This window comes from Eublepharis macularius, chromosome 8, assembly GCF_028583425.1.
Source record: "Eublepharis macularius isolate TG4126 chromosome 8, MPM_Emac_v1.0, whole genome shotgun sequence".
Classification (NCBI taxonomy): domain Eukaryota; kingdom Metazoa; phylum Chordata; class Lepidosauria; order Squamata; family Eublepharidae; genus Eublepharis; species Eublepharis macularius.
Window position 1 is genome coordinate 34,628,819 of NC_072797.1, and position 12,647 is coordinate 34,641,465.

The 12,647-nt window shown below is 41.4% G+C and overlaps 1 protein-coding gene across 2 annotated transcripts in view; it reads left to right on the plus strand.

Moving 5' to 3' along the window:
- IPO11 (importin 11) overlaps positions 1-12,647 on the plus strand; it is a 268,026-nt gene that overhangs the window by 158,313 nt on the left and 97,066 nt on the right. The window contains exons 3-5 of one of the 2 annotated variants that reach the window (XM_054986571.1): positions 3,544-3,644; positions 8,750-8,822; positions 9,688-9,891. The exons of the other annotated variant lie outside the window; for it this stretch is intronic. Coding sequence (XP_054842546.1) covers positions 3,544-3,644; positions 8,750-8,822; positions 9,688-9,891 — 378 coding nt within the window. The remainder of the gene's footprint in view (positions 1-3,543; positions 3,645-8,749; positions 8,823-9,687; positions 9,892-12,647) is intronic. 2 annotated transcript variants of the gene reach the window in all.

Sequence of the window (12,647 nt, forward strand, 5' to 3'; positions counted from 1 at the left end):
CACCACCTCCTGGGAGATTGCCTAGGAAGACCTGGGCTACTATGAAGAGGAAGGCAATGGCAAACCACCTTTCTTCCTCTCTTGCCTTGAAAACACCATGAGGGGTTGCCTCAAGTCAGTTGCAACTTGATGGCACAATTAAGAATTAATATTCACTCTGAAAACAGCATAACTTTATCAAAGACTTTTGAGACTCAGAACATATCTGTTTCATCATAGTGGCCAGCAGTGAGTAAACCAGCACAATACATTGGAAGAATGGGCTTTGTAACTTGTCTTCACACATTTGAAACAGGCTCTGTAGCAACTTAAAATATTTAGTATTTTGCAGAGTCTTCCCAACATGTTTAAATGTTACCTTATTTTTCAAAAGACCTGCAGATCTTTTGAAAGCTAACAGATCAGGGGGTATACTTTTCTGTTCTGTTTTACCTTTGCCGTAGTAATTTAAATATTTAAAATAGATTTTAATTGGAATTAAAGAACAAAGTTGGAGTTTGTTTGCTCTGTAGCCTAAGAATTTCAAATGTTTTTCTAGCCATTCCAATTAAGAATGGCCCCATGGGCTGTTTATGCTAATTCATTTAATTGAATTAGAATCTGACATGGATCACAATTTATCATGAAAAGGAGTTTCAGCAGATGTTTTATTGAGGTGCCTAGGCTGATGGTATGTAAAATCAATAAGCATTAAGTTATGTAAAATATAAAAATTAGAACTACACATGGCATTGTGAGGACCACATATAAGAATACTAATGCCAGAACTTCTGCTGTTCTTTACAGAATTAATGCATGTGATGGATGAAAGGAGTAGAGGTTGCCTTTCCTTGTGGGAACAACTTCCTTAGACAAAGAGTTCCCTAGGAAGGACTTGGGGTTTCTGCCACAAGGCAGGTTGTTGGAGTGGGTGACAGTAATTTCACTAGGCTTGGTTTCCAATCACTGAGCAATGTGAGCACTAAATGATATTGTGGGGTGGGGGGAGCTATCTAGAAGACATCACAAATCAGATATAATATGGATTATTATTTCTTACATATAAGCATACCTTTGATTTTTACAGTAATTGAAAGGAAAGTAATTTCTTTTGAGAGATCACCCTAGGACATTGTTGGTGGTCCCTGGCCCCAAGGAGGCCCGCCTAGCCTCGACTAGAGCCAGGGCCTTTTCGGTCCTGGCTCCCACCTGGTGGAATGCTCTGTCTGCTGAAATCAGGGCCCGGCAGGACTTACTATCTTTTCACCGGGCCTGCAAGACAGAGTTGTTCCGCCAGGCTGAGGCTGAGCCTCCACCAGCCTGGAAAAAAGGGGTGTATAAAACCCTCTCCGTGAAGGCTGTCCACCATCTTGTTTTAAATGTGTTGTTTTTAATGAATATGAATTTTAAATTGTATTTTAATTGTATTTTTAATATGTTGGTATCCGCCCTGAGCCCGCTTGCGGGGAGGGTGGAATACAAATTTGAAATAAATAAATAAATAAATAATGTTGGTTCGATATTACAAACTACTGCTGCTGTGCATTACTCTGTATTTGTTTAATAGCGCTTTCTTGTTTATTTATATAATGCCATGTTTCAAAACCTTTCATGTTCATGTCTTTTATATTTTGTCTTTTACTTAGAAGTTTCCTGATGGTTCTGACTTCTCATCATGAAATTTCTCACTTTTGTCCTGTTTCTACTATGTTTGGTAGTAATATATATGTGATTTGTGGTTAAGAGCCAGTTTGTGGTGTAGTGGTTTGTGGTTGAGAGCCAGTTTGGTGTAGTGGTTCAGAGTGGCAGGACTCTAATCTGGAGAACCGGGTATGATTCCCCACTCCTCCGCTTGAAGACAGTTGGGTGACCTTGGGTTAGTCACAGCTCTCTCAGAGCTCTCTCAGTCCCACCCACTTGACAGGGTGATTGTTGTGGAGATAATAATAACATACTGTGTAAACTGCTCTGAGTGGGTGTTATCCTGAAGGGTGGTATGTAAATGGAATGTTGTTGTTGTTATTATTATTATTATGTTGCATGCTACAGGGAGATGCACAATCAAATCTACAGGCATATTTTTAAATGTTAAAAAGTCAACCATGGGGGTATTGGATCAGGTCATGATGCCTGAGTGGGGTTAAACCTTTACCTCACTAATTTGTTTTTCCTGTAGAAACACATATTGTTTTACACACATGCATGTCCTATCACAACTTGCTGTTAACCACACTAGGGGAAAAGTAACCAAATAACCTAGCATTGGAGCAAATTTTTTTTTATATATTTCATTCTGTCTTTAGCTCACTTGCCTGCAACTGAGGATAATCCATGATCCACCTACTAGGGGTGTACAAAATGAAACTCTAAAGCCAAGGATATATACGGAAATAGCTGTTTTGAATCATTATCTTGATAACCTGGAATGATCTGAATAGCCTAACAAGCCCTTTCTTGTCAGATCTTGAAAGCTAAGCAGGGTCAGCCTTGGATAGAAATTGAATGGGAAACCTCCAAAGAAGATAAGGTTCGCTATGCACAGGCAGACAGTGGCAAACCACCTCTGTTAGTTTCTTGCCTTGAAAAGCCCAGCAGGGGTTGCCATAAGTCAGCTATGACTTGATGATATTCTCCATTAACAATACAAATTCAAGATGCTTGCATTAATGAAACTCCCTCCCTGAAAAAATCAGTTTTTTTTCAAGTTCTGATTCATACCAGCCATGCATCATGAGCATATGTATTTTTTTTTCTGTGTTGATTTTCTGGAAATGACATCTCTCCCTTATAATCAGACCCTTGCAACGGAGGAGCAAAGATCATCCTCAGCCCATCCAAGTTGCAGAGAGCTGCCAGTCTCCCCCCCCCCCTCCTTCCCTCTTCACCCCTCCTTGTGGGCTGGAGAGAATTTTTTTTCTTTGTAAAAGTAGAAAAGCCTGGGGCTTGCCCTGAGGCTCATAGAATTAAAACACTTTGCTCAGTTTGCCAATTGACTTGCATTGGCTCCATTGAAATACATTGCAGCACCAGAAAACGTGGGATGGAGAGGAAGATTCTGTAATGGAACTTTCCTGGGGGCAGCTCTTTGGGGGTGTATAACTTGGACATCTGAAATCCAATCTTCGCCAAACTTGGAGGGTGACTGGAGGGGAGCCTGTTGAAGATTCCCTGTGAGTTTGGCGTCTCTGACTGTCAAGGGGGGCATTCTATGGGTCAGTCACAGCTTCTAGGAGCTCTCTCAGCCTCACTCACCTCACAGGGTGTTTGTTGTAGGGATAATAATAATAATAATATACTCTGTAAACCACTCTGTGTGGGCATTAAGTTGTCCTAAAGGGCAGTATATAAATCGAATGTTTTTATTATAAAATAAACTATCCCATATATTGATTTTCTTGAAGCTTTATTCATTTCCATTAAATCCAACTAATGTATAGATTTTTCTCTCCCTTGTGCCATATTTTTATGTTAAACCCATGATATATAGAAGTATTGTGTGTGTGTGTGTGTGCGTGTGCGTGAGAGAGAGAGATAACTGTGTTGAACACTATGCTTTTCTTACAGAATATTTTCACAAATCACACCTTGGATGTGAATGTGCGGTGGTTAGCTGTGCTTTACTTCAAAAATGGAATTGATCGGTATTGGAGACGAGTGGCACCACAGTAAGGAAGGAATTTCCTGTCTCTTTTTTGCAGTGTTTTATAGGCTTGTGGCTATCTGCAAAATAGTAATTTCCTGACAAGTAGAAGGGAAAACGCATCTTTCAGAAAAATACATGAGGGCAGCCTGCGAGAAGTTTCTGGGAGGAGGAGTGGAAATTCTTCTGCCTTTCCCTGCTGGTCCTTGGTTCCTCCCCTCTTTTTCTCATGAGACCAGCCAGTTTCCTCATTAGTTAGCTGGCCATGCATTCAGCACTGATTCTCCCCTGCTTAGCTGTCCAGCAGTGGCTTGGGGTGGGGTGGGACTTTGAACTGAAGATGGACCAGAGACTTAGAGAGCAGAAAGCTGGTCTTCCCTGATCAGCTGCATGGTGGGAAGTGGGGAAGGAATCTGGGGACAGAAAGTGTAAAGGACTGATTTTCTGCTCCAAGCCTCCTCTCACACATACCACCACCTCCATTCAGCTAATGGGATCACACTGCTGATGCCAGATCCTTTTCTGCTTCCCTGCCTGCCTTCTCTCACCAGGAGCAATGGCCACTTTTGCCACTGCCTTAATACCCCCTCCTGGCAACTGCGACTAATGACTTATCTCCCTGTTCCTGAGCCTTGGCAGTGCATTGCTAGGCAACTCCCAACAAGTCAGCTGAAGTTTCATGTCATAGCATTGCAAGATTTTATTTTTCTTTAACTTTGGTATTTTTAAAATCCCACTTACCTTTTTCATTTTCAGTTTTTTCTACAAACCCAGGGATTCCCCCAGATCCGCAAGGGGGAAAAAAATCTCCCCTACCTGTACATGACCCTATTGGGGAGATTATTCAGTCCATTCTCAGAGTCCATGTTCAGAATTAGATTTTTTCCATCTAATATTGCTTTATTTCTGCTTTAGAGCAAGCCTATATGGGGCTGTCTTAAAGCTGCTTCATTGTAGTGGTTTATCCCATTCTCTTCTTGCTGCTGCTTGTAACATACAAACAGTTACCAAGTAGCTCCCTGCAACACGTGGAGCATACCTGGGCCACTCTTCTTGTGCAATGTCGGTCTGAGGAAAAAATGGGGAGAGAATCACAGAAAAAAGCCAAGAAACAAAGTAGCACAAGCACCGTGAAAAACACTAACTACAGAATAAATAACAATGAATATAAATGAAACAATGAACAAGAAACCATTGAAAAACAGTTATTCAAGAATCTCTCTCTCTCTCTCTCTCTCTCTCTCTCTCTCTCTCTCTCTCTCTCTCTCTCTCTCTCTCTCTCTCTCTCTCTCTCTCTCTCTCTCTCTCTCTCTGGCTGCTCAACAAAACTCAGAGGCAAAATGTCATCCAATTTGCAAGGTCACAGACTATTAAATTCATCTATTATAAATACAATAGTAAAGTGCAAAAATGCTCAAGTACAATCAATATCAGTAAACATAGACATGAAAGTGACCAGTGGTTGAAAGTATAAAGTGACAGTGCCTTGAGTTGCAAATCTCAATACAACATGAACATCTTCATAAGGAAATGTTCCATCAATTCATAAGAGGAAATGTTCCATAGTAAAGGTGTAACCGCAACGGAGGTACTAGTGTTTCCTTCCTGTTTCTGTAATCCTTCCGGCAGTTACCACGACAACAGTATACAATTCTGTCAGCTCCGGGCGGGTTCGTGGGGGTTACCAGCGGGTTGTTGGCCGTCCTGGTGTTTCTGGGCAGGTCTGATTCACTAATCCTGCCATAGGCCGCCTGTTCGGCCTCTCTGCTCGTGCCCTCTGTTCAAGTGAAGTCTCCCCTCAAGGCCTCAGAATGGGCGAGGTGGGGTAGGAGTAACAGTCACCCCTCCCTATTTGCCCCAGGAGTCTGTCTCTTACCTTCAGAGAGCCTCTCCTGTTTCTCCTCCCTGGCCTTGATCTAGAGCCCTCCTAATGTACCCTCTCTCCATCACCAACCCCGTCCTACCTCCCATGCTCCCACCCCTAGGGCAAGACCCAATACCTGTGCCAGTGTGGCCACCTTGCTAATCCCCTCCCTTGCTGCTAGAGCCTATGGGCTCCCTTCCCTGTCGTGTACAGCTGTGCGCCTTTCGTCCCATTGCCCTCTGGGTCCCATCCCCCTGCCTGCACCTTGCCGGGTGTCTTCATTGGTGGGTGGGGGCGGTGCCTCTCCAACTGGGCACCTGCCTCCTGGCTTGCCGAGCGTTTGGCTGCAGTGCTGGGCCCTGGCCGCTCGTCCCTGCCCAGCCGGGTCTCATTTGCTGCCAGCGGCGTCTTCCTTCTCAGGCAGCGGCGGCAATCCCGGCTGGTGCGGCTGTGATGCGGCGGGCTCCTGCACTGCCCAAGACTCTCCTGCCATGCCACTTCTCTGTGCGGAGCTGCCTTGGCTGGCTTTGCCTGCGCCCGGCCGTCGAGGCTTTCCCTGCCATTGCAGGCCATGCTCCCATCCCATCCCGGGCCCCTTGGGGGCACCGACCCCCAGGTGAGTTGCTGTGGGGGCTCTGGGAGCTGCTGGCGTGTTCCGGGGGAGCTCGGCCGTCCAGGGGGCTGTCATGGGTCTCCCCGGACGAATTCAAAGCATGAACATTTCCAAAGCAGCTTCTACATGGACCATGGCAGCTACTCCCCTACCTGTACCTGTAGGTAGTGCTTTTCACGGTGCTTGTGCTACTTTGTTTCATGTCTGTCTGAGGGCCAAACCAGGTGTTATCCTGGATGTTCCATGAATGGTTCTCTCCTTGTATTGTCGAAGGCTTTCACGGCTGGAGAACGATGGTTGTTGTGGGTTTTCCGGGCTGTATTTCCGTGGTCTTGGCATTGTAGTTCCTGACCTTTCGCCAGCAGCTGTGGCTGGCATCTTCAGAGGTGTAGCACCAAAAGACAGGGATCTGTGACACTGAGAGATCTCTGTCTTTCAGTGCCACACCTCTGAAGATGCCAGTCACAGCTGCTGGCGAAACGTCAGGAACTACAATGCCAAGACCACGGCGATACAGCCCGGAAAACCCACAACAACCACGGTTCTCTCCTTGCTTTTTTGTTTTGTTTTAAATAGCTGGGCATGGGGGCCTGATTTTGATCAACACTGTGGTACAAGAGGTGATGAGGTTTTAAGGCCTCGCTTGCTGGTTTCCTGATTTGAATAGGTCCTTCTGAACTACCATTGGATGGTATATTTTTCCAGCAGCACAATAAGTAGGTCTGCAGGATTGCTTCAGGTCAAGAAACACAATGTGTTTGGGTGGGAAAGACTTATTGTGACCTTGTGCATCTGCATATGAGAGGGGCTGGTGCGGGGGAAATTTCTGCCATATGTGGAATGCGGTGGGAGTGATCATTAATCATTTTTATCAACTAGATTATTCTTGTGTCTCTCGACAGTAATGGAATTTCTATTTCATGGACCACAAGTCATTTTACTTTTCCTGTTTACCTTTATTCATGAGTTTTAAATGCCACATTTCAAAAGTTTGTTACAACTTAAAAATGGCATGTTTTATAGGATGAAATCTGATATATTGGTTGTTAACTCATCTCTAAAATGTCTGTCGTCAATAGAATACAAACTACAATGAACACAAACTTTTTTGAAACCAGATGCTTGTTCAGTTATTCAAATTTTATATATTATCTGTTCTTTAGCTTAGTTGGTTCTTATGTTTATTAATAATGGTTAATGTTTACATAGCTCATTTCAGGTTGTTAACTAATTAGAGAAAGTATTCTCTTAGCATGTAGTGTTAAAGAGAAGTTGATAAAGCATAATCTGTTTTCTGAAAGTGTGATCGAGTGGGAGGAAAGGGTATGATTATTATAACCATCCAGTAGGTGTCAGTGTTGCACAACACGAACAGTTTCCAAAGGTCTTTTTCATTTCTTATATTCAAATCCTCCTTTTAAAAGTGTTTTTGAAATCCCTATACTCTGAATATACCTGCAGAATGTATTTATCTTTTTCCATTCTTCATTGCAAAATATTCCAGATGACTAACAAGAGGCCAAGTCCCTATAGTTCTTCAACAAATATACTTATTCATGTTGAAGAGTCTTTGTTAATATTAATATTTAAGATTACTTCAGCTGGTAGTTGAATTCATAAATTGCTTACAAGCTTTTGTTTGCTTTCATATTGTTAGCTGCCTTTAAAACTTCCATACAGGGATTAGTGGACACAGCTGCTGTCTGGTAAAGAAGCAAATAAGGGTCACTCTCTGGCCTCTACCCTTGAACAAATAAGCTTTTTATAAAGTGTACTGCTCTTTTTGATTATTGTAAATGTCTCAGCCAGCTTTTCTTTGCTGACATAAGTGTGTAAAGCAAATCTAAACCTCAAGCATTCTTTCTTCGGTATATAGTCTTCAAGTCGCACACCTTTTTTCAAGAGATTTGATCTACACTTAATTCCCAAAGTTTGTGCCATTAATCTTACTATTTAATCACATTTGACATTTGACCTTGTGTTGGAATTTTTCCTTGGCAGCAGAATTATTGAGTCGTCATGTAGTGGCCAAATAAAACAGGCATACTTTTTATTGGTCACATTTCTAGCCCACTGTATTTCCAGATAGAGTAGTGTACATGGTGCTTACCCCAGTTTATCATCCTGTGAATCTGTGAGGCTGGGTTGGTTGAGAGAAAGTGCTTGGATCAAAGTCACTGAATTGGGATTTGAGCTCAGGTACTGTTGGGCCAAGTTCAGATAATCTGTTATATCATTGACATGATAAATTGATGCGATGGGTTGTCTTTTTCAGTCTTTTCCTGAAATGGTTAAGTTCACAAAGTGGTGGATATATGTACAAGTTATAAAACATTTTAAGAGAATTCAGTTCTAGGACTGCCATTGTAGGCCTGCTGTTATGGCTCCAGTCCTAAGAACACTTTCCTGGGAGTAAGTCCCAATTACTAAAATGGAAGTTATTTCTGAGTAGACCTTCATAGAAGTATTCCATTGTATATCTTTTTAATGTCAGTCACCTGCATGATTCGCCCTGTAGTTGAATGTTGCCAGGAAATAATCCAGCCAAGCAAAGAAGGCTCTCAAATTTTTACATTTGAGAGCTTTGAATGACAAATTCATACTCTCGTATATTTCTAATGATGATCTTTATTATATCTCTGTGCTTAACCAGTGCTCTTTCAGAGGAGGAGAAATCTACATTGCGTGCAGGACTTATTGCAAACTTTGATGAGCCAGTAAATCAGGTTGGTAATGATATAAAAGATAAAAAATTCTCTTCCAGAGAGTGTGTACTTCTAAGTTTCCTTAAATTCTGAATTGAACAGATTTAATTTTTTTTTTAGTTATATGTTTGGAGAAATATTTCATGTTTGCTCATGTAAGCAAAACATTTATTATGATAGTTTGCTTTCACCAACAGTAATTGTTCAGCTGGAGATTCTTAAAGTAAATCACTTTTCTTTTCTAAATCTTTGTTTCTTGCAAAGAAAACCAATAGATGGTTGTTGTGGGTTTTCCAGGCTGTATTGCCGTGGTCTTGGCATTGTAGTTCCTGACGTTTCGCCAGCAGCTGTGGCTGGCATCTTCAGAGGTGTAGCACCAAAAGACAGAGAACTACAATGCCAAGACCACGGCAATACAGCCCGGAAAACCCACAACAACCATCGTTCTCCGGCCGTGAAAGCCTTCGACAATACATAAAACCAATAGAGCTTTGGCATCATGACTCATAGGCAATGGTCTACATCACCAAATTCATAATAATATCTGAGAAAGTGGTTATTGCAGGGTGCATGCATAGGAGGATAAACTGCTAGCAGTACAATTTTAAAGCCAAGTTACAACCGTCAACGTGCATTAACTTCAATGGATTTAGAATGGTGTAACTGTTTAGGATTACACTGTAAATTCTCGAGAAGTTATTTGCAATTACTGCATGATTTTTGAATATATTCATCTGCTCTATAAAACTTTATAACAGACTAGAGGCTGTTAAAACTGAAATCAGTGGGTTTAATCATCCTTAACTATGCTTTAGATGATGGGTATGGCCATAAAGTATATGCCTGCTGTCTTCAATCTGGTTGTTTCCTTTGGTTGTCTTTATAGATTGCTACACAGATTTCTGTCTTGATAGCAAAAGTAGCTCGGCTGGATTGTCCTAGACAGTGGCCAGAACTTATTCCCACCCTTGTAGAATCTGTTAAAATTCATGATGATCTTCGCCAACATAGAGCTTTGCTTACGTTCTATCATGTGACAAAGACTTTGGCATCAAAACGGCTTGCTGCTGATAGAAAACTTTTCTATGATGTAAGTATCACATCCAATAAAACACCATGTAAGCCAAATTAATTTCTTGTATCTGTCATGCACTTTTGGTATTTCTGATCTCCATAGTTTAGAGCAGGGAACAGGAAACATAGAATGCTGCTGTTTCCATGATGCTTCATTTTGAGATTATTTTTTAGCCTTTGATGTGATTGAAAACACTTAGCAAAATGTTTGGACATTAATTCCTTGCAACAGAAAATCAGTGAATGTGGCCCAGTGTATAGTTGTCATGTTTCCTGATCTCGTAACCATGAGTAAAAGACTGGGAGTGTACCATGGCCTTACATGTGCCATCCTCATCTCTTCTCAGTGTATTCCTCCATCCTCACCCCATACAGCAGTATACATGATGTAGCATGTCTGCGGTGAGAGTGATGCTATCAATGCTTAGCTTGAGCCATGGTCTGAAACCAGCTTCAAAACTTTGTTCCAGACTCTAGTTTAACAATAACTGTGGTTATAAAGTATCTTGCTGGTTGCACTGTCTTTAATTCCGAACAAGGAAAGGGGGAAAAATTGCTTGAGCCTACAGGGCACTCCTGAATTTTACTCATGGTAAGATAAATTTTGAAGAAAGATACCTATTGCTTTCAGTGTCAGGCAGATGTGCTTGAATTTTATTTATTTTGTGTACTGGAACACACATTTTTATTTGATGTCTTCTGGGTTGAGAATAGTAAACTATAGTTTGTGCTTATCCTGCATACCAGGATTCTTTATTCCCAGTCTGGAATTTTTGTTTGCAGGATAAGAGCAAAAGAGAGCTTGCATATTCAGATGCCATAAACCTGAAAAGAATTCTCTCTCCATATCTAGAGGAAAGAGGGAGTTAGTAAGTCCTCTTGCACTTGGTAAACCATAGGAGGTTTTCCCCTGTTTGGAACACAAGTGAAAGTTTATTCCCTGCCCTCTGAACCACATTGCTCTCCAAAACCAGGATGACAAAGAACAAATCATGGGGAAGAAAGGAAGAATGAGGAAGTGCACGGGCCCAGACTATGGCTTGTGACCCATAGTTTCACATCCTAGTTTGCAATCAGTTGTCAACCATGATTTAGGAATTTTGGTGTAACACTTAGCAAAAAATCATCTACATTGAGTCTTAAATAAAGAAAGTGATTTTTTCATTGACTATTTTATCTGCATTTCCATGGCCCAGTTTTTAAATTCATCCCACTAACAATGCTATTTTGGAACATCTTTTTATCTTTAATTTCTCTAAAAATCTTAAACACCAAGAATTTTCATTTTGATGAGCATCATGTAAGAATGCTCTTTCCCCACCGTAACTTTTCCAGTACAAAGAAACTGGAAAGTCTGGAACAGGATGTATAGAACAGCAGATGGATTTTTGTTCACGTGATTATGATGTTGGGGAGGCTTTTATATATAACACAGAAGCTTTTTTTGTCAAATGGATAAAATTCATTTATTTTCTGGAAAAAGTAATTGTCTGTTAAGACACAGAATGGGTTTATGTCTGAGAAATACTTGCATAATACTTGTAAATTAACAGCCATCTGCCTCCGTCCTGCCACGCTTTATCGCAATAGCTTTTGGAAAATAATTAATTAGTTTACATTTTGCTTAGCTTTGTATCTGTCATCAAAATAGTTTTTACACATGGTATTTACCAGATTTTCATACCTGGAACAGTTTTCAGGTTGTCTGAGAACACTGTGTAGATGTGTTATTTTATTAATCACTACTGTATTTTTCACATTACAACATATTGGCTGAAGTCCAAGCTATTTATTTATTTACTTGATTCATACTTCATCTTTCTCCCCAATGGGTACCGAAAGGATTGCATCATTCTCCTCTCTTCCCTTGTATCCTCACAACAGCCCTGAGAGATAGGTTCGTCTGAGCGTCTGTGACTGGCCCAAGGTCACCCAGCAAGTTTCTCTGACAGTGTTTATTCGAACTTGGGTCTCTTAGATTCTTGTTCAGCACTCCAACCACTATATCATGTGGGCTCCTACAGATTACATCTACCACCTGATTGCCTTGGGGACTTCCAGCAGGAAACCAGTTGCGTGTTCCCTGTACAAACTCAATTCAGAAGCTCTGCAGCAACCCACTTTGGATTGGGACCATGTCATGGGGTGAGGAGTCATTCTATGGGGCAGGCAGGAGCCTCTCCTCCCCAACATATTGGTTCCAGTCAGGTCTTTGCAATGCTGTTGAATTGAGGTCCCACAGGAAACTTGCAGCTGGTATCCTGCTGCATGTCTCCATGATGATTATTGGTGGCTCTAATGTGTAGTTTAGCCCTGACCATAAGCATTCAATATCACTCCTTTGCATGTTAATATGTGAGTTGTGTACTTGATAACGAACAGTGGTGCAGTCCTATGCAGACTTACTCCAAATGAAGCCTATTGATTTGAGTAGGATCTTAGCAGAGTAACTCTGTGTAAGATTACACTGTACATCCACCATTTTGCTCAGCAAAATGTTCAGCTCAATATTTATACCTGTTAATGTTTTGTATAGTTACATACTGGCTAGATGTGCTGGAATCATATTTGTTTTAGAATTCACTTTTTTGTCTGTTTTGCTTTGAGAGCCAAATAAATATTTCAAGATGCCTATGAAATGGTTCTCTGCAGTGTTCTATTGTTCCCTATTGTTTACAATCTCTGAACTGTGGCTGAAATTTTGGAAGAGAGCCCAGATGGAACCAGAATGGCAGTCTTATCATCAAACCCTGATGATGGTGAAAGCCTGGT